At 48.9% G+C, this 22,988-nt stretch overlaps 1 protein-coding gene across 3 annotated transcripts in view; it reads right to left on the bottom strand.

Moving 5' to 3' along the window:
- Window positions 1-22,988, bottom strand: part of spred2b (sprouty related EVH1 domain containing 2b) — a 26,094-nt gene extending 3,106 nt beyond the window's left edge. The window contains exons 1-6 of one of the 3 annotated variants that reach the window (XM_035531892.2): window positions 22,563-22,988; window positions 14,480-14,661; window positions 6,811-6,988; window positions 6,550-6,718; window positions 5,798-5,862; window positions 316-471 (exon numbers count right to left, since the gene is read on the bottom strand). In XM_035531892.2, the coding sequence (XP_035387785.1) occupies window positions 316-471; window positions 5,798-5,862; window positions 6,550-6,718; window positions 6,811-6,988; window positions 14,480-14,496 (585 nt within the window). In that variant the 5' untranslated portion in view covers window positions 14,497-14,661; window positions 22,563-22,988. Of the gene's footprint in view, window positions 1-315; window positions 472-5,797; window positions 5,863-6,549; window positions 6,719-6,810; window positions 6,989-14,479; window positions 14,662-16,306; window positions 17,314-22,562 lie in introns of those variants that run through there. The other 2 variants (XM_081724581.1, XM_035531891.2) reach the window with 2 other exon arrangements.

The raw sequence follows: 22,988 nt of genomic DNA, 5'->3' as shown, positions 1-22,988 counted from the left end.
GGGTGTTTTTTTAAGTAAGCCTTTTTTGATTTACAGCTAATGTTCAGCCTCGACCCATCCGAAGCAGCTTCTTACAAAAACAAATGATAATGCCATTAAGCGCTGCTACTCTCAAAAACAGAAGTCTGGCCATCCCTTAGTCATGGATTTTCCATGCGACAGAAAGTAAGGAAGGGACATGGGTAGGTATTTAACATAGAACTGCGACCGTGCTACGAGGTCGCCACTCTGGGAGAAGGTAAAATTTGTGTCTGTCACACATTACATGTGCAAAGAGCTGGCTCTGATTCAGGCTAAATAACGCAGGTAACCCACCTGGTCCAGGAAGTAGCGCTCGGAGGTCCTGTACTGCTCGTGGAGGTGCTCCAGGATGCAGTGGTGGCGGTGGGGCTCGTACAGGGTGGAGGTGGCCAGTGTCTGCATGGCCAGCTCCTTCTTCTGGGAGGAGTTGGAGGAGCTGTCAGTGGCGGTCTGTGGCAGAGACACCGAAAGGTCCAGTCAAACCCACGAGCCTGCCAGCAGGCTGCACACATACAGCCAAGCGATCAGCTTTGCTTATGGTAGAAGTAGCACTGCCCCAGCTTATGGGTAAAAGCGTGGCGCGAGGGGGTCATCGCCGAGGAGGAGAGGCCAGCGGCACAAGACTTGATAAGACGCCCAACCAGCAGGTGCTGTGCTGAATAAGTGCAGTTTTCCATGATCTCACGGGGCCCTGGCATTGCCCCATCCGCGACCATACACAATACCCTATGCACGCCCACACTCACACACACACACACACACACACGTCAGCCCACATCAGTCTAACTGACGTGACATGGCTCGACTTCAGTGCGCAATTTAAAATAAATAAATAAATACTTTAAAAAAAAAAAAAACACCCTCAGGCCACATGATTTGTGGTTAAAAACAAAAAAAAGTCTGTTATTAAAGAAGCTGTAAATGCATTCATCCTGCTGGAGTTTTGGCCATCGCACACAAAGCTCAAAGTTCTGGTCCATGACATCATCGGGCACAGAGCTACGGAGGACCCCCTCGTCTGAGGGCACCCGCATATGGGCTTCGGCTCTTTCTGAAGGGGGAGACACGGGGCCTCTGGAACCAAACTTCCAAGAACTCAATTAACGTGACCACAAACGTGGCTCGACTACTAAATCGTGACAAAAGGAAAGCGTTACCCGTTAGGCTCACTTTGTCGTGCATCGTCGAGGAGAAGAGCTTGCTGTGCACTGTGGATGCGTTACCGTGAGCACTGAAAGCCTGCGTGCGTGCGTGCGTCAAGTCAGGCGCAGGAGAAACGAGGATGGCTTTGCGCCATGCCGGCCATCCCCGCCGCCAGGCGGGTGCAGAGCGGTCGGCTCGAAACACAGCCCCACTTCAGGCTGTCCGAGAGGCAGCGGAGATGGGCCGTGCCCTGCGGCTCTTTCATTCCCTCTTCTTTCCTGCTCTCTCTCTCCCTTTTTCTCAGCCTGACCACAGATCCAGCAAGTGAACAGAAACACAGACCGCCCCCTCCTCCTCAACCTACCCAGGCTGCACTCCAACGAAAACTCTGGCTCGCTCGCAAGACACAAAACACAAGAGCGGTGCAGACAGCCAGCTCCCTGTGGAGGTGGGCTGAGCGGACAGACCGACGGGCAGACACTCGGACAGGCAGGCAGACGGGCAGGCCGGATGGGGTGCGGCCTTGGTGATTAGTGGCTAGGAGTCTGGATGTGCTGCTTCCTTTCGGCCGCACTGCAGGCCTCAACCACCGCCGGCTCTCCAACCACCACCTGCCAGGTGGAGCGTGCACAAACGCACGCACACGTACCCACGCGCGCGCGCACACACGCACGTACACAACCACACGCCCTCCACAGCAGGCGCCTGCACATTCACACACACAAAACGGCTTACAGAAAAATATTATGCCATGCACTAGGTACTTTTTCCATCAGCTTACACAAACCCCACGCACAAGTAGGCCTGCACATTAAAATACAGCCCACGATACCGGCATCTTTTTAGCGACCTGACAAACACCTAACAGTCGTCCTCCCTTGAATTGGAGACTTAAGTGTGGATTAGGGTTGACCAACCTTAAGGAGTCTTGGTCAAGTAAGACAGACCCCAAAATAGGAGGTTTGCTCAAGCGCCGCTGCTGTGAATGGGAGTCTCTCCACAGTGGCCCAAGCCGGGCTGTCTCTCCCTCACTCTCGCATCCAACACCTGGCCCCAAGAGGTCGGTCCGATCTGTGCATCCCCGTCATGCTCGCACAGAGCCCTCAGAACTGCCGGCCAAAGGCAACACGGGCGTCCCTGGCCACGCCGCCAAGAGCCCGGGGCCTACGTGATTTAAGAATATGTTTAGGAGGACAGTTGGCCTGGGGAGATGATTAAAAACACAGGCCTTTCCGATGGGGTACGCGGCCGGACCAAGCGCGCGGGGGGGGGGGGGGCGTTGGGCGAGCCGAGTGGGAACAAAACGAAGGGAGTGGGGGACAGAAGCAGCAAGACGGAGAGAAAGCAGACGCAGCAGACTGAAGCAAAACCACCAACCGCCTTCAAAATCTGCCATCTTATCAAAGGGCTCTAAAGTTAGCGGCTTGCTGGAGATAAAGGGGGACTTCAAAAGGCACATGTGGCTTCGTTCGGATTCAAAGGCATACCTTCACTGCAAGGCCAGCAAATCCCACCTCCTTAATGACTCGCAATCAGCGGTGGGGGAGGGGGGGCAGGAAGATGATGGGGGGGGGGGGGGGGAGAGATTTTAGTCTTTTGGGTAATTTCACAAACCGGCCCCTTTCATTAAATCTGAGAGTCAAAATGGCCAACCCCCCACGGCACCAAACCAGGCCTGAATGTCGTGGCGAAGCGGTTCAAACTAGATGGGCGATTGCTTGACCCCACGAGACATGGTGAAAGGGGGCGAGTGGAGGGTGGGTGGGGGCAGCCCATCAGTAACCAAACAGCACAGAAAGAATTTGATCATAAAGTAACTGGCACCCAAAGGGGAATTAGACATCAAACAGTAGGCACAGCTGCCTGAAGCTGGGATATGCATGGAGAAGGCTTTCCAGTTTTGTTTGGAGGACATTTCTTAGAGCATGCGCGACACTGTGTGCATCAAGGCCGACGTGACACCTGGAACGAACCACAAAAGATCTCAGACTAAAATGTTTATCAGCTAGAGGCTTAGGTATGTCTGGTCCTGCCACACGTCAGGCAGAAAGTACGGAAGCTCCATCAAACGCATGTACCCGTTTCTCCATTGCAATTCATCCAGACAGCTGCTACTCAAATAACAGATGAGCAGGAGAGGAAGCTAAGGGCGGAAAGAAGGACCTACTGGTTTAAAGGAGCGATGATTCCCACCCCCAAGGCTCTCCTCAGGGTCGTTAGCCCTTCCTCTCCCACTTCCTCTGAGCGTCCTCTAGGGCCTGAGCCAGGAGCTCCACAGACAGCATGGCCCCTCCCTCCTCTTGGCTGCACCTCAGCATGGGAAGTTGTCAATCAACAGGCACCTCCCCTGTTCGCCGGGAGCAGGTCCAGCCTTTCCCTCAAACGTACTCGAGTGCGTTTACCGGCTCCACCTGAATCACTTGTATGCGTGTGCAGGAGGTAGGCAAGCGCCACTCAACTCGAAGAAGACCCCCCCCCCACCTTTTTCTCGCAGCTCTTGGCTCTCCGGTTCCGTGCCTGCTTGGTGCTCACTTTCATTTGGTTCCAAAGTGCCTCGCGGAGTTGTCAAACAGTTCAGCCCAGCGCCCAAGCGGAGAAGCAGCCTACACCCACAGGCACACCACTGCGACCAAACGCACCCTTGTTGACTTAAACGCCTGGCGTGAGCCTTATCTGGCAAAATAAGGGTGAATGTGTTATACAAGCCAGTGTTCCTGAGCACCCTCGCGGCGATCACGTGACAGGTCTTCGCGCACTTCCAAACAACCCGCACGGCATGGCACGGCTCAGGACAAAGATCGCGTCGGAGCACCGTCCAATCGCCCCCGAGTCTCTGCGACACTTTTTTTTTTTTTTTAAACGGTGTGGGAGGTACTGCACAGTCGCAGACAGCACAAGAGGTGGACAGGCCTGCTCTACCGCTGAGCACCCAGCAAATGACTCATTCATTCTCTCTCACTCTCTTGCTCGCTCGCTCGTTCTCTCGCTCACTCTCTCGCTCGCTCACTCTCTCGCTCGCTGATTGATGTTATGGCTGACGCAACAATGTCTTGAGAGGCATGTGTGTTCAGCCCTGCCCTGGCTTAGTTTAAGGACAAGTTACAGGAGTTTAAAGAACGAAGCCCGTGAACAAGCTGCATCCGGTATTAACTTTAATTTTCAGTTTAATAACTCAAGGATCTCTGCTCTGCAACTTGGCAGGACCGTTGTCTTGCTCACCAACTTCTTTCCAAAGGAAGGCAGCATGTAATGAGTTCTTCCAGACATTCTAGTTCTAGGCCTACTATTACAATGTGTGTGTGTCCGCGCGTGAGCGTATTTAAGTGCCCCACCCTGTTCAATGGAAATGGTTCAGCAGACTCTGAATGACTGCTCTGCCCTGATCTGAATGGACTAAAATAGTGTGGGGTTAAGTATAGGGAGGAATGTACACCCAGCCTCTGGCAAAGGCAACAGCAGCAGCTCACCACCTCTGCCACACACACACACACACGCACAAACACATGCGCACGCACACACACGCGGGCGCAGGTGCACACACACACACACAAACGTGCACAAACACGCACACAAACACACAGGCATGCACACTCTAATAGCTCATAGCTGTAAATTCACAACAGCATTTCTGCTGTCTGTAACCACATGCCTCCTACCAGCAATATCTGGAAAGGTCACAGGGCCGAGCCACCGACCGTGCTCTGTCGGGGGGGGGGGGGGGGGGGACTGGGGGGACTGGGGGGGGCTTCCCTGCTGACTCAGGGAAGCGCCTTAACCAAAATGGTACAAAATAATCAAATGAACATTCAATATCAGCTCCTGCCCTCAGACCACCAAAACCCCAAACGGACGGTCTAGTTTAAAAGAACACTGTGTAAATTCCAGGATTTTGGAAAAACCCCCATGGATAGAATTTCCGATGGAGCTTAGCCATAGACTCTTTTTGGCTTGAAACCGAGACAGACAGTGAGAGGAAAAGAAGCTGCAAGGTTTCCCTTGTGCCCACCCCAGGCCCCACCCCCCCATGCTTGGCGGCAGTAAATCATGATGGCAGTTAGCTAGGAAGCAGCTGCTAATGATAGTTTTACTGAGGGGAGCAGGAAGTCACCTTCTGACCCCGCCTGCTGCTCCTCATCTCCCATGACTGGAACCAAAAAAAAAAAAGGAGGGGGGCAAGCAAGGAGGTGGGGGGGTTATAGACAAAACACGCACACACACACACACACACACAAACACAAACACAAAGCAAAGCTACAGAAATCCTCCCTATGTTTATCCATCGCCCCCACCATCTCCACCAAAACAAAGGGCCGTCTCTCCTACTGCAACTCTCTGTGGGGTAAAAATATCACAAGGACCCAGCCTTTTCTGGGACGCCTCATACACACCCAGACGGTCTGGAAAAAAGAAGGAGAGGAGATGCGCGCAGGAGCAAACAGATGGTGGGAGGTGGACCTGTGAACCATGTGGGTGAGGATGGCAAAGTTACGGTCCTTCTCAATCTCGGCTCCTCTCAGGGTCCGGTGCACAGCGCGCCAGGGCACGTGAGACGTAGCGGCCGGTCGGGCTGCCCCCTAGGGTGTCGAGGAGAAACGAGGGCGTGCGATCGCTTTCAGAGGTAAAAGGGGCTTACTGTAAATACATCATCGTCGCCCAGCTCTGTCTCATTCTGGAGTGTTGAAGAGGAAGTCGTGGAACCTAAAAAAAAAAAAAAAAAAAACCCACGCACACACACACACACACACACACACACACACACACACACGAGCCATCAGCGGACAAAACCGCACATATCCTGTCTGTTAGGAGGTGGCGAGATGGTGAGGTGGGGGGAGGGTAAGTGTGGGAAGACCGAGAGAGACAGACGGATGGAAGGAAGAAGAGAAAGAGAGAGAAAGAAAAAGAGGAGAGAGAGTGAAACACACAAGAGGTCACACGTGACGGCTAACTAGAGGATGAAATGCGACCCCAGGCAGCCATTCCAGAGCAGACCGGTGAGGCCCGCGCACGCAACTGCATCGGCAGCATGTGGCACACGGTGAAGTGCTGGCCGCATTTAGCTCGCCCGCGCATCCGGGGCAGGCCACGCTCGCTCGCTCAGGGAGCGGAACGTGTACGTTTCGCCATGGAAACAGTGAGTGTCAGCCCGGAGAGGGTCTAAGCTTTTCTGCCTGTTATCGGCACACGTGACGGATGCAAATTAAAGCCCCGTTTAATGGTTATGGAAAAGTAATGGTCGAGTCTGCCATGTGGGATTCCGGCGATAAAAACTACAAAATAAAGCTTACACTCGCACCGCCCCGGCAGACAGGAGCGTGGCCCCATGCCCCGCCGCGAAGACAAGAAAGACTCGGTCGGTATTCCGGGGAATCTTGGCAGACCCACCTTCAGTGATGTCCTCCAAGGCCTTCCGCACGCCACGGTCGAAGGCGCGGGCGTCAGCGGGACTCTGGAACGTGAGGCCACACTTCTTGTTGTCGACCTTCCAGTGGTGAAATGTGGGCGTGGCCTTGGTATAGATCAGATCCTTTCGCACGAAGCATTCCAAGATGACCTGCCAGTCAAAACAATGCAGCACCATTAAGAGGCACATGCGCCAGCTCCGCAGCGCTAAGGAACAGGTCGCGAGCACCAGTCTGATCCTACCTGTTTGTCCTTGAGGCGCTCCCCGTGGATGAGAAAGTCGCTGTGGCCGCTCAGCTCGGCAGTAGTCACCTTACAGACGCCCACCCTGCTGAGGCCGCCGCCCTCTTGCGCTAGCCAACCACCACTCGAGTCATCCCGGGTCATGACCACCGCTTTGACGCGCACGATGTAACTGTCACTGCGAGAGAGAGAAATATAAGACAGGACTTTAATCTCCCCAAGAGTAAGAGCAGGGCAAAACGTGCAGCCACGCGCATAAGTCATACATCTGGGCCGCGCACAGAACAAAAACAGAGCAACGGAGTTATGTTGCACACGCCGACGAGGCAATCGGGTATGAGCCACTCGAGCTGAACGCAGACAGCAGGCCAGTGGCAGATCCTGAGACACACACTCGAGTGTAAATGTAATGAATGTCAGGAGACAATAACATAGAAGGGGAAAAATCTTTAAAGAAAAGAAGAAAAAAAAAAACCCCACTTGAAGTATCTGCAGAGGAACTGGTCAAAAGCTTGGGCACAGTTTACTTGCACGTTCGCTGGACTTGGCAATGCAAACAGCTCAGTGAGACTTCTCTCTCACTCTTCCTCTGTAATGCTTAGCAAGCCAGGAGTCAGCCTTATATGGTAACCTGAGTCAGTGTGTTCAATAATTAACTAGGGAGGGAGAGAATGAAAGACACAGAGAAAGTGAAGGAGAGAGAGAGGGGGGGGGGGGGAGAAGGAGAGGCCATGTCTCAGGGCCCAGAAGCCACTAAATCAATAGACTCCAAGCATTGGGGAATGGCAAAAAGATCTCTCCCTCTCTCTCACACACGCAGGCGCGCACACACATGCATGTTAGGACATCAGTCTTTTGCTTCACAGATGCCATAATAAGTGTAGAGCAGGAGTGAGAGCAGGACTCAAAGAGGAGAGCAGCGAAAAAAGGGGAGGTGCGTGTGTGCGCGCGCGCGTGCACACAGCAAGATTACAGTTAATAACTTGGAGATCCAGAGAGCGAATGCACATCTAAATGTACTATAACGAGGACAGGGGCTCCACACGGCACAGTCATCAAACGTCAATCCGTAATTAAAATGCAAATCAAATACAAAGTCCAATAAAACAGGGTGTCCCTCATAGTGGGCAGGGGAAACGCTGGGAACGGCTGATCTGATGTCCAGCCCTGCCCTGATCCCTCGGGTCTGTGTGCAGGGGACACGTGGGGTTTGGTTTACCCTAGTCCGCCCGAAGCTCACAAGAACGGAGCCTTAGATCTGACTGACCCCCCCCCCCCAACTAGAAGGTACAGTGTGTACACACATCAGGAAAGAGCAGAAAAAGGATGCATCAGTTAGCTAGGAAAAAGTTTTCACGTGAACCATTTATTTAAAATGGTGAATTTTAGAGGTTGATATTAATGCTGCTTCTCCAGAGATACTGAGGCGGCTCAGAGGGACTGGGTGGGCGGGTACCTGGGTAACGTGCCTGGTGCACACCCTGGCGTCGAGTCCCTCTAGCCCCGCCTCCTACCCCCCCCCCCCCCCCCTTCCCAAGTTGAAGGAAAGAGCGTTAAGTAACGGCTTCTTATTAACGACGGCTAGACGAGCTCGACGTGGAAGTCACCGCTTTTGAGGAGCGGAGCATGGCAGTCTGACAAAATTAAACCTCACTAAAATAGAGGCGTGATAGAACTCGGTGCACTCGTCACAAACGCTGTCGGGAAAGGGAAAATGTCACCGATATACGTGTGTGTGCGTGTGTCTGTGTGAGTCATTCTATCCATCTGTGATGTGGAAATTAAATTTAAAAAAAAAACGCCCCCCCGGGTCCCCTTCTTTTTCATCTTTTCCAGTTTTGTGTCACCCCTCTCCCTCTGCTCAGGGGGACCCCAGGGAGTGTCGGACGGTTAACGGGGGGAAGGGGGCGGGGCTTGTGCCCTGCCCTGGCGAGCATGTTGGTGTATGTCTGTGACCTAATCAACAAAGAGTCAAATTTTTTGTTTTCATCCCTTCACCAGTCGCTGCAAGCAAGAAATGTTTTGGGATTAGCAGGTTTCCTTTAAGATATTCAGACACGGACCGCGCCTTTAAACAAACACTCCGTTCAATGTTAAATAAACACTGCATTTCAAGAAAATAATCCTGGAAAATAATCTTAATAGGCCTGTGCTTCAAAATCATTTATCCTTCCCACTAATTGGATATTCCTCAAAACAAGCCTTCAACTATGTTCTGGCTCTCTACGCCTGCTACTCCCGCCTTAACTACATTTCCCAACTGCCCCGTGTTCGCGTGTCGGTGTAGTTCTAGGTTCCACTGGATTTAAAAGACCCCCAGATCTCTGGATTGCTCCACACTAGGACCTGCTTTTCTTTATGAAACCAGGTTCAGGAACCAGCTAATCAGTGCACAAGCAACCTCGGCGTTACGAGCTGACAGATCTGATAAGACACGAGAGTATAATGTGAGGCTACGCGATTTTGCGGTGAAGTTTCACTGTCCATGGCCGTGGTTCCGTTTAAATGAGAATTGAGAAAACCATCTCAATTCTGCTCGCGTCATTATATTCTGCACGCCACAAATCCTTGACAACAGGCTGTCAATCAAGTATGCTCACTGGAATATTAGGCCACCGCCCAGACTGTTCTCAGATAGGACCGATTAGCCAGTTTGGTGTTTTTTTTAATCAGTCTTTCATCATGCTTCTGGTCTATTTTTATAAGGGGGAAAAAAGTAAAAGTAAACACTCCAAATAAGCATCATACGCTTTAAAAAAAATAAAATGTTCCCCGTGTCTGTAAGCAGTGCAGGAACCTCAGGGAAATCGTCAAAAAAAAACAACAACCTTGTTACTTGATCTTTGATTTTTTTTTCCAAGATAACCAATTGCATTTCCTCCCGGTACATTGTCACATGAAGCAGATGTAATGGGCAGTCCCTCATGTAATAAGTTCTTTTTAGAAGCACGCACTGCTGTTCTTCGAGCATGTCGCCGGGTACTTTGACGTGGTAGCGAAGCATTTGTTTTTCCCTTTGCTCACAGGTACTGCATATTCATTAACCAAAATTAGTACACCAAGTGCAAAAGACACACGAGTAAGAGTATCATGTAGTTTATAACAAGCAATCTGCGGCTAGCAGCACAAGACAGGTGGGAACCGAGATCGCATCACGATACTTCGGTCCCAATACTAAAATAATGCCTTTTTGAATATGATATTGCAATTTTCTTTAATATCTGGGATTCATTCTTTTCATTCCTCGTTTTAATTAACAGCAGTAAAAAGGGTTATATAAAATAATTACACCGAACAAGCAAATAAACGACTCAATTTATTCATCTCACAAGAACAGTTCTAAAATAGTTCTCTCTGCACCCAGAATTGTCCTTTAGGTGAAGTTGTCATCAAAGTACAGGAAGATATCAGATCTAAAAGACTGTATCTAACATGCAGCTTTCACCGCACTCTCGTTTCTTCTAGTAACCAGCCATGCAAGAATCCTTTATGTAACCTTAAAGTGCTTCATTTCCTTTAAACTGCTTTATTCACTGATGGGTTTTGTGGCCACACCAGAGTAAGTAAACAGCGCAGTGGAAATGGTTGGACGTCCCGAGAGACGTGGCGCGCATAACTAATAAACCCAAAACCAACCAATCACAGAACAGCTCAGCAAGGTTGGAATCGGCTTGAAAATTAGGCTGCTTGGTTTCTTTACGAACGAGAACATTTTTCGTGCAGGTTTACTGATGCCTCTTACAGTGAACTTTCTCTGATTCAAAGCAGAACAGCAGCAGCATTTAAAACACAGACAACTGAATGAACGCAAGTTGTGTACGAAAATGTAGATTTCATATGCCAAGTCTTGTTAACACTTTAGCTGTGAATGGAAAATTCCCAGAAAACAGACGTGAGGAGTTGTATTTCAAGGCAGAAAACAATGAAAATGATCACTAAACTTAAACACACACACACCCCAACGACAACAAATGTATTTTCATATTAAAACAGTTGCTGCTTTCACCACCCTGCTATTCTCTTCCAGCTATTTAATTTTGTCAGCTTTGTTAATGAGTCAGAGGAAGCAGGTCACCGCTAGACAAATCTTAAGGTGATGTTGAAGGTCAGCAAATTAGAGAAGCAAAAAGGATAGCCGGGACAGCACTTCAGACAACACGAGGTCAAGCGCGCGCCAAGCCCAGACCGTGCAAAGAAGCACGGCTGTTCCTGGTGTCCCTCTACCGCGGTGGTAATCTCTGCGGTGGAAATGAGCACGTTTTACATGTCCCACTTAACATTCTGGGACACCTACCATCTGGCACGCAGGGTGAAAAAATAAGGGTTATAGTGTTACAGGCCTTCAACAGACGTGAAGAAGCCACACACACCCCAGTGACAGAATGTATGAAGGCGTCTGAAGCCATGACTCCCTCTGCTTGATGCGGTCCCAGGCTGGAAGGTGTCTCACCGCGTCCTCTCTCCCATCTGCGCTTAAGGTCCGCATGTGCGCGAGCAGGCCGGAGGCGAGCGGCTCGTGACGGCCCGCTGACACTCAGCCTATCCCACGCCCAGCTCGGGTGCGGGGTCGCCATGCGGGCCTTTGTGACACACCGATCTTGCAGGCTGCGACTCGCTGACCAGCCCTGGGTACAGCCCAAATTCTGACCAATCTTGCACGCTGCAGGTGAGAGCTTGATGGTTTTTGTTTATTCACGATGTTCACGGGATCCAAACTGAAACATGAAAACAATGCATTTTTCCCATAACGCGCAATCACAGTCGCAACAGGCGGTGAGATTCACATTTATAACATTCTGTGTGTTAGCAAGCAACGGGAGGGGCCCAGAGCTGACAGAGACAACCCTGGGCCAGTACTACGTCTGTGCAGGGTTACTGGTCGGGAAAGTCCACAGCACAACACAGTTTGGAGACTTCCCTCCTCCGTATGATAGACTGAAATGGACTGCTCTTCTGTCTAGTTTCACGTAATTTAACGAATTCAAGAAGACCGTTAGCCTCCGATTTGTCCCCCACCGATCGCAATGCAGTCACAAAGAAAGATTCCGGTTGGACAGCGTTCTCACAGAACACAGCTGGAAGTTCCATAATTTGTTTTAGCTATCGTTAGCTTAGTGGTCCTGTCAAAGACAGACAGACAGACAGACAGACAGACACAAAAAACAACCTTGGGCTATGATGGAATTTTGACAGAAATACAGATTACAGAACAATTGTATAAAGAACAGTATTGTTGTAAAAAAAAAATAATAATTCACGTTTGCGCCTCATGACTGCTTATGTCACAGGCCAGCGAAATTTCCAACAATAAGTTAAAAACATTCTAAGGATAGGTGTGTGTCAATCTGAGGAGTTACTGCAGATGTAAATGTAGCTCTCCTTTTCATGAGCATTACGAGATGGCAGAACTCATCTTTCAGACCTCCCATTCCACCGGTTTAGCGTACAGCCTGTAGTCACGGCGGCCGTGGCAGAAAATGAGTGATTTCCAAAATATCAGCCCAGATTCAAGCGCTCATGATAAACACACACAGATGCAGCACATCACCACCAGGACACACTCTTACCTCCTTCATAAATCAACAAAGCAGTGTGACTAACGGACAGATTTGCATAAAGGGCACCGACTACCTAGCAATGTAAGCTGCCACACTACTATAACACCCAAGTACCAGCCATCTGCATCACAAACAACCAGCAGTGGCTACCGGAGCCCTTTTGCTGAAGTCAGAAAAGCAGGACCCCCCGCCAGTTGCATCCCTGGAGATTTCTGCCTTAACGCACCAGCCCACGGGGGACCGGACATGAGAGAAGGGTGGTCAGCAGGCGATGGGGTGGATGCGGTTCTGATTTTGCCCCTCCACAGTTCAGTCTGTTGGAGCGGGGACTGTTCCTCATTTACAACACCGAACGACAGCAGACACACGGTACGTGGCTGTGACTCTTTTCACGGCCCTGACCAACGCCTCGAAATAAGAAGCATTTAATACGTATGAAATAAGCCTCTTCTCCAAGCACTGGGGACTCCAGCAACATCGAGCTGGCAAGGCTGCAGGCTAACCCAAGCCCTTTTTACCGATACTCATCTGGAGTCATCATTTTCAGTGTTGACGAAGCCCAAAGAGGAAATAATTAGCCATATGCGCCATGCAGATGAACAAAATGGCACCACCTAAACCACGAAGCAAGCCCACATCTACCGGGGCGGGTCACCACGCTCAGGCGAATTCAGCGATGAGGCGCATCACAATAGGCATCAATCACCTCCACCCAATGCAAATCTAACTTCTAGCGCTCGCTTAGGAACGGCCAGCACGGACCTCCCGCTGTGGAACCTGGGGACTCGAGTACTTTCCCCAAACCTTCCCCGTTTACCGCTGGAACGGAGATCTTGGGGAAGCAGATCTGTTCTAGTCTTTGTCCGCAGTTACGGCTGCCAACCAGTCAACCGCAAAGCGGAAGTAATCTGCTGCGTCAGTCCCATAATCTTATAAACAGATGTGTCCAAGGGTCATCAAAAGTCAACTAAGAATGACGCTATCATAAACAGACATCGCATTTCTGCAGTAGGAACCTACCTGACCGCATTCAGTGCTGTTAACTGTTCAGGTTAATACATGCACCAAGAACAGCAGGGTTGTTGTTGTTGTTGTTTTTTTTTGGTCTGCGACGCTCAGACTGCGTGCAAACAAACCAACTCCAACTCCCCTGATAGGCACATCCAATCTCTCGTGCACCTTCAACATTAGTCGTCTATTCACAGAGAACTTTTACAGGCAGCAAGCGGCACGCGCGGCCCCTTAGCCGAGCGGCCGCTTGCGGTCCCGCAGAGCTGAGAGCAAGCAGGTACACAGACCCGAGAAGGTGGCAGACGGCCACGTGGGAACGCAACGGGCTCGTTCGGCAGAGCTGTCCGCTCTGAAACCGCTCCTCATCAGGATAGCTCAGGATAGGGTGCCGAGCAGGCTTAGACCTTGCCAAGGGAGCATGCAGGGCTGCTGACCGTGGTTTAGGATGAGGAGCCGGGTCGAGGGGCCGAAGACCTCTCGTTACTCCATCTACGTACGGTCGAGGCGTCTCGCGGACCTCCCTCGGGCGGCCGGGAATCTTTGCCGAAGATCCTTTTAGGGGTTAGCGCTTTCCTTATAGTGGAGTTTGCGTGTTCACCGACCCCAGATCGCACGGGGCAGGAGGAAAGGCCAGGACCTCTTCCACTTCCACCGCTCGCAGGGCGTTCGACGCTCGTGGTTGCGGTCGGCCCCGAGCGCAACCTACACTGCCGCTCCTTTTCCCGGCCTGCGACCGAAAGGGAGGCAGCACGGTGTGATCACCCACACATGCATGAGTACAAGCTCCCCCGAGCCACCCCGCCCCCGTGCCCCTGCGCACCAGGACCTTGCACTTCACCACAACGTCCGCTCACACCATCCTCCCCGTCCTCAGAAAACCCGGCGGGCAGACGCCAAGGCTGTGGGTGTGGGGAGGAGGTGGAGGAGGACATGATGGAGGAGGCTGCAAGGAGGAGGGGAGGGCACAAACACACACACACACACACACACACACACAAAAAAAAAAAAAAAAAAAAAAAAAAAAAAAACACCACACAAAACACGCAAGTGCCACTCGGTCGCTAGAACAATCTGGAAATACCAGCCGTGACTGGGCTTACCCGCTGCTTTCACTCATCTCCGCACGTCCGGCAACGGTGTTCAGGGCATCGGCGGCGTGAGGGACAGAGACCAGGCTCGGCCATGGGCGCCGTCTTGGGCGTGCGGGCAGGGCGCGTGTGCGAGCGCGCGTACACGCGCCAGAGCCTCAGCTATCCCCACATACGACGGATGATTCAGTCTCCTTGACAAACACACGGAGCGGGTGGAGGATGAGTCATCGTCAGGCAGCCATTCTGCCTTCAGCCGCCGGCCTACAGACCAACGCCGCTCTCGCTCCCTCTCCCTCTCTGCTTCTCTCCCTTCGTTCCTCTCTCCCTCTCTTGGAGTGTCAGTAGTGGAGAGAGAGAGGGGGAAGAGGGAGGGAGAGCGAGAGAGAGAGAGAAAGAAAATGTGATCTCTACACAGCATGGCTCCAATGCACCTCCAGCTTAAACTACAGCCAACGACACCCACACATGCTATGGGCGGATGCATGGGTAAGTGTGTGCATGAGAGAGAGATAGAGAGAGTGAGAGAGTGTGTGTGTGTGTGTGTGTGTGTGTGTGTGTGTGTGTGTGTGAGTGAGAGAGAGAGAGAGAGAGATCAACCTAGCATGAAACCCAGCAAGTGTAGTTACTCTGCACTTCCACATCAAACAATCCACCTACATGATGTGTATGCAGACCAAAAGGTTCCTGGTGCCTGTACTGGCACACACACACGTTCGCACAACATTCCTTGCTTCCACTAACAAAGGAGAGTTTCAGATGTGCCTATAGGAAAAAAGCCACTGAACTAAAGGATAAATGATGTGCATGGAATTTAAAAACTATACATTACGAAATGTTGATAACCCTCTTACTGGAGGAAGTGCACACGCCATAAAACGGTCACAACCGCACCCCTCCCTGAGGCCCGGCATACTGTGTCCCCAGACGAGGATTCTGGCACAGTGGTTTGGCAGTGTAGCATTGAGCAAAGGAATCCTTCCGCGCTCACCCAAGTCTGGGGCAAAGCCACACGGAACTTTCTCGTTTATCTGCATGCGAATGAAGAATCGGGAGGCACGTTCCAAAAAAAGAGCCAAGGCAAAAACGGTTGGTCCCGAGAGTGGCTGGAGGCAAGAGGTTGCCCTGACAGCTGGAGTCACGGCAACCCAAAGGCCGTCTCTGACAGCCGAACCACCTGCCAGACCACGTCTCGGGCTGTTGCTTTAACACGCAAGTGGGCGGTCGGGTGTAATTAAATTTTATTAAAGATAGTTACACTATTAGAACACATACAACAGCCCAGCGCAGCACTGTGAAAAAGTTAATGACCAAATATCAACTGACCTCTCGGTCGCCACGCACAGACCGCCCTGGCCCATACAACCTCCACGCACGCACACACACACACATACACACCCTCCCCCTCACGTTATGGCTAATGGGCCTCGTTCTCCCCAGTATTTCTGCAGCTGCCTGTCCTGCCCCCATGAAGGCTAATGACGGGACTTGTGTGGTGAAGATCATACTCCTTAGACAAATAATGACTTAGCTGAGTGGGTCACGAGAGGTCAGCTGCAACTTCTGTGCCACAGTGTCATGTCTAAGCCAAAATGGCACACTAACTTCTGGAACGGCCAGTTAAACCGTGACTTCTGCTAACAGCTACACAGTGCAGGAACTGGTTTTTGTGTGTCACACACACCAAATTGGTCATGTAGTAATTTAAGATAATAAGCAATAAGATAAGAAAGGCTTAGCGTGATTTGGCTGTGCTAAAACGTGTGCTCCGCCCGATCAAAGAGGAAACCTGATCTAGATAGTTAAGGTCACTCCACTCAAAAAAAAAAAAAAGCGTACCTGGTTAGTCATGTCTGCGTGGGTCTTTCAGAATCAGGCTATACGTCTCGCTGGGCCCACATGGCATAACCGCACGTAGGAGGGGACAACAAGCGTGTCAACATGGAATTAGACTCAAATACATTTTTTTAACAGTGCCCGAACATCAATTTCAGAAAAGATTTTAGGAGCACAGGAAGTATAATAAAGGCAAAATGTGTCTGCGGCAGGTAAGGAAACAATACTGAAACGAGTCAGTTATAATCGCGCGGCCTCCTTTAAAGAGTCCAGCATTTAATCAAGGTACACAGGTCAACACCACATGAGGTCATCTCCGGCAACTTAATACTCCACAGATAAAGTTTTCACAGTTTGATCTGATCTGCAGGGCTGGGAGTGAGAGACAGAGGAACCAGCTTTGAGGCTAGGACATATAATTTGTGGTCACATGGCACATACAGCGCGGCCAGCACAGCACCGTTTTGTTTTTTTCCTTCACTCCGGTTGCACAGATCAACACAGGCCACGACAGGTCACAAAACAACAACAACAACAACAACAACAACAACAACGCAAGAACCCTGTCCACACACACACAACCTTGTTCAGCGAGCGCGTTTTGGGACGGCTTCGGCTACGTCTCGACGCTCGCCTCGCAGTCACGTCTTGCGGTCACTCGCGTTGCATCCACAGCCCATGAGCTTAGGCGAGAGGACAGCTACTTGCCAATTTCTCACACATTCAGGACCCAGGTCCTGAATTCACACGCTCCGACACCATTTTCGCAGCAGATAGAAGTGGTAAACCTCACGTATCTGCAGACCCTAGTTGCCGTGAACGCAGTCGCAAAACTGAACCGTGGACAGGCTTTGCGACGAGGTGACCAGAACGCCTGAAGCCACACGGGAAAAGGGGATGGAACTGAGATGAAAATACATTCTTCGTTTGTTTTGTTGCGCTTGCCATTCTCCCGGGTTCGCAACTGAATCAGGCAGCTGCAGACTTGATTCAAAGCTCTCTTGTCACCACCACGCTGTACACACACATGAAAAGGAACACTAAAACCACAGCCAAAGGAGGCTCAGGCGCAGTAGCTTCCGCCCTCTTGGCAGGTGGGTCGAACAGTTGTACCAAACCTGATAAGGGCAGACTGTGACTTCCTTAGATAAGACTTCACTAAGCCCGCCGGGCCCACTCAACGCAAGTCCAGCAACAAGGGAGGAGGACTTGCACGCGCACGCAAGCTTGTAAAAGGCCTTCATATCTGCCATTGCTTCCTGTATTTGATAAATGTAATGCTGCACCAGCAAGACCCAAAGTACGCTGGATGTGCTGCGTGTTCCAGCACCATGGTAGAGGCGGATATTAGCAGAACTTTATTCCAGTGTCTAAACGGACTAATTGGATGCAGATACATGAGGGGGTGTTTATAAGCAGGGCTGGTTAAACAGCAGCCATGGGGCTGAATTTGGCCTTTAACCAGAACTACAGCCGATCTGTAACAATGCCTTTTTTTGATGCCAGGGGGTTGTACAAGCAAATAATAAAAAGAATGTAAACGTGGGATTTTCCAGCCATTTAGCATGAGTGGCCAGGTCAGAGATGTGCTCACACGGTGTCCACACTCAGCATAGCAATGCTGTTTATGAAACACAGGAGCCATTAAAAACGTCCATAAAAATGTTTGTTTCGTCATTTTTTTTTACTGAAATACATCAGATCTCATCTCTTGACTAAGCCTTTATGTACCAACAGTATCATAAAAATCAATTCAACCACTGGGAACCAAAAATATATGAATGCTAGTTTTTCCCCCCCTTTTATGAAAACTTGAGTAAATATTGATAAAGACAGCTCAGTATTGACACACACATCTTCATTTCGCTGCATTTCTTTGTGGACATTCAGACTCTCAGCATCATAGCTAGTGTGTTGACACACTAACATGCAACGTACAGGGCACATGAAGTGCCATCGCAACAGTCCTCTGCAATCACATACTGCAATAACATTTCCTCCCCGTTAGAAAACTACTCCGAGCTTTACAGAGTTTTACCATGAAGGCATGCCTGAAAAGACTGTAGAACACGAGCAGCTATTGTAAACTGTCCCTTCACCCAGAGCATTTGATGGTCAACTTCACATCCTGATTTAGAGATTCCAGATATAGGGTAGCCACTGTTTGCCTGCCAACACAAACAAAGGCAAGTTCGCACCCCCTTTTATTGTCTTAGAAAGGGGTTAACGAAACTGTTCTTGCTGGCCTTTGGCTTATTTTTGAATAGACAGTTATAGAACCGTACAGAGCAAGAGGCCCGAACAGTTGATTCGGCTTTCGGAGTGGTCGAAATTAACCTTGCGAGACGGCATGTCCTCGTGCGAGGCCATACTGGGATTCGGCCGTGCTGTGTCCAGGGTCACGGGAGGTTAAAAGGACCTTTATTAAAAAATATAAAATAAAATAAGCAGGCATTTGACAGTGAAAAAGGAACAACAGGTTCAGTAAGGCGCAGATAATGGTTTCCTGGCTGGGATGTGACTGAAGATCCATCAAGGCACCCCCCCCCCCACCCCTGCCCAGCATGGATTGTGGCAAGGAGGTGGGGTAAGGGACACTCCCCCAGGCACTCACTCATTCTCCAATGGCTCAGGGCCCTGTTTGTACAGGCTAGTTTTACAGCAGAAGAATGGCTACACAAACAAACCTTCCCATTTTACTACTAGGCTTGAGCAATAAAATTTTAGGAAACAATCAAATTAAATATTAACAGCCTAGCCGGTTGGGCAAGAAGCATTCGGTCATTTCCGCCGGGTTCTGGTTAGCAGGGACAAAACGTGCACCTACAAAGAACGTGGAACCATGATGGACCCACTATTGAGGAAAAGTAGCTGACAGGCAGGGACATGGGCATCGGTGAGCCCAAACAACAAGCCCGAAGGGTTCTTTCAATGCAAGTCACCGAGTTTCCACATGGATGAAAGAAGTGTTCTGCTTGCTGCAGGTACCAGAAACCGCATCAGGCACCGACTCAAGGGGTCAAGATCCAAACCACACACTCTTTATATAATGTCTTGGTTGGTGGTCAGTCAGCACGGAACAAGCACCACTGCTCTGTAGCATCACAATTTACACACTGACAGTCAAAAGGAAAAATGTACTCACACGTCATCCAACGACTACTACATAGATGAATGCCTTCAGTATTTAATTTTAGAAACAGACCAGAAGGGTGCTGAGATCAGAAAATAAACTAGAAGAAATCAAGGGCATCAAGCCCACATGTGTGAAAAAAAGTTTGTGAAATAACACCACACCATTCTCAACAACTTTAAAAAGGCCTGTATGGTTTATCCTCAGCAGGAGACATTATTTATTTATATATATATATATATAAAAATAAAACACAACACATTTCTTGATTTAGAACAATTTTATATCATGCTATTAACATAAAAAGGTCCTTCACAGTACCGAGCCTTCCCTAAAAAAAAAGTCTTAAAACACTTCTGAGCCCCAACATGACCCTGTTTCTTCAGCACTTGCTCATCACTTTCAACAGAAACCTAAATTAGAAGGGGTTTGTCTATTCAAGAACAGAAGTACCAGCCAATGCCTCTACTGAAGCATCTGAAAGCTATATGCTGTTATTCCTCTCCGTCACCTGCAAGAGTTGAAGTCTTTCCATCAAGCCACACAAACAGCAAATAAAATAGGCAAAACGTACTTTTGGACATAATGTTAAATATTATTCCCTCAAGACCAGTGTCCATTTTTAGGTAATGTCATATTTATTAATTAAACACACACACACAAACACAATGTTCCCATATAAAAGAGAAGCTGATTTATAAGCTAGCATTACTGTTAAATTGGGAGCCAACAAACACAAAAGGGTCTGCATAAAGCTGCATATCCTCTTACAGAAAATTAAAAGGTCACCATTACGGATCTTGGATCAATGAGACTGGCATACTGCTCTAAAATATACAGACTGGGCAACTGTCAGTATGAGATGTGTGGAAGCAGCCAGTTAAATGGAGTGACAGTCTACCAAATAAATTCTTCTCTGAATAGTTGAATAAATTCTATACCGACATTCTTTACCATATTTAATGGGCACCTAGAATACTCCTAGCCCACACAGTAACTGCAAAAGTGCAGCTATGATCCACAGATGTTATATTTGAGATATAAAACACTATTCATTTGATTTGTTGCAACACTGGTGCACATGTGCTCAGACTTTGGATTTTTATGTACAAGTGCAAATTGCATTAAATACAGATATGAACAACATCAAAATATGAAACTAAAAATGTCCAAAAAAGACACCTAAAAAGCCCCAGAAATTAACCCACACCTGTTGTTTCAAATGTTGTGTGGGAAGGTACACAAATTAACTATTCAAATAGATCAACAATGACAAAATGGTAACATACAGTGCAATGCCACTCCAAAGCTAAATTTTAAAGAAAAAAACAAGCCCGTGAACATACAGGTAAATACGACAATTTATATTATTCAGATACACTACAGGTTAATGAAAAATAATGATAATAAAAAATGATGGGTGGCATGTGAGACAGTATTTTTTCCCATACAGTAAACGTAGATACTGTCCCTCTGAGTCATTGAGAATGGGGATCTGAAATCGATTCTCCCTGTCCCGGATTGGGAATGGGAGCAGTGACCTTTGCTGAATGTCATTTTTCATTGTTGTCTTGTGTCATCACAGACACAGTCGGATGTTAGATGGGAATTACTGCTTATGATCAGTACAGCTGACATGGTTGGCCTGAGTATATGTATTTGTTCATGTAGGCCCGTCTAGCTCAAATGTCTGACACCGTGCTGTGGGAATACGTTTGACGTGGTTTCTATTACAAGAGCCTAAAATTGCTAACGTGAACTTCAATGGATAAAAGGGATTCAGCTAATGGCGGCTCCGTTGTCTTTTAAATAATCTTTGAAGCGAAACCTTACCTTCTTCCATGTACTGTGACTACTGAACTAATGAAAATGCAAATGTGATATTTGCTGGTGAATTATAACATTTTACCGCTAAAGTAATTCTTACTTCCAGAAAAGCGGGGGGGAAACAGTCGAAATATTCTACGCAACCCGGATCGATATTTCCTGTCATTATCGGTTCATTGCGTGCGCGTGTCGAGGGCGCGCGAGTGCAGTCATGAATGGAACGGGCTGAGGGTTCCAGCTTTTATGAATGGACCGGCGTCACGCGACCCTACCACAAACAGCTCCTCTGCCCTTGGCCCTTCCGTCTGACGAGCCTTAGCAGAGAGCCTTCATTCAGCCTCGAGGCCGATGTTGTATGTGTTGGATGTTTGAAATGTGATTTAATGTTCTCCGGATACGCAGAAGCGCTCGAGATATGCACGATCGTTTAGAGTAAAACAGTTCAGGACCGACGTAGCTTCGCGAGTGCATAAACCATCTAAGGCCTGATGTAGCATACAAGTATATGCCCCAAATATATAAGAGCAATTTCGAACGCAATGTAGGGCTAGGTAACTCCGAGTTCAAAGGGGAACTGGTTAAAATTGAACGGGTTTTCAAAATATTGTAAGCAAACCTAGCCTACATTCCAGGCCACATGAACATTTTTTTTGGCCTACTCGCACAGGCCTGAATTAAATCCATGCTAAGCAGTCCAAACGGTAATAACCATAAGCCTCATAAATCTTACGTGCAACGCATTCTGTAGCCGAGTCAACAAGGAGTCAAGAAGGCCAAGTGTGTTTTTATGAATGAAGCACTGTATGCAAATGAGTACGATTCAAAGGGGGAAAACAAATGGCGGATAGACTAACACCACTCAGCTCCTGTAGCCTTTTCAGTACGTACATGACAAATATAAGACGACAAATGAATTATACAACGATTCGGCAATAACCGACGATCGTTAGCTCCACATCGCCGGTCAATATTTCCTCACTTCCTACAGTGGGCATAACAGTTCAGGAATATCCTGAAACAGTAAATCCCTTTAGCTGCAAAATGTTTCCGAACAACCCCCCACTCAGTCTTTTCTCCCACAGAAGGGGAGGGCCCGATCCCCCTGGTTTTCATCTCCCACTGTCAATACTTACAGCCAACGCCAAACACAAATTCAACCCAAAATAGTTTCCAAAACTTTTCTCAGTACGACGTAGGAAACATTGATATTCAGACGAAAAAGTAGGTAACCTGCGATCAGATGCGTGCAACGTAATCGTCGTGGAAATTCGCAAAAGAAAAAAAATTCTAAGTACTTACTCGTTTGGGTGTGTTTCTTCAATCATTTTCTCTTTTCACCTAGAAAAAAATCCCACAGCGGGTGCAGTCTTTTCGTTCGTCATTTTCTGGCCACGCTTTTCACATAATCCCTCACATATCGTTCAGATAGTTTTTTTTTCTTTTGCCTTTTTGTATTCGGTTTGTTTTGTTCCCGTCTCCGTCTTGATGGGTTTTCGCTTCTTTTCCTCTGGAGCTAACCAGTTGCTGATGAAAACGTAAAGAAGACCGAATTCCCAAACCCGTGTATAACGTAAGCAAGTACACCCGGGTTATTTCCCCTTAGGATTGTCTCAGAGTGTTTGCATTTATTCCAAATTTCCTGTGGTTCTAAATAAGCGTTGATGTTGCTGAGGGTGGCCCCGTACGAGCCCCATCTCTGATTACTCCATGTTGGATTCTGCAGCA

Source organism: Electrophorus electricus, chromosome 12 (genome assembly GCF_041902795.1).
Source record: "Electrophorus electricus isolate QZ-2024a chromosome 12, ASM4190279v1, whole genome shotgun sequence".
NCBI lineage: Eukaryota > Metazoa > Chordata > Actinopteri > Gymnotiformes > Gymnotidae > Electrophorus > Electrophorus electricus.
This window is presented reverse-complemented; position numbering and strand designations above follow the sequence as displayed.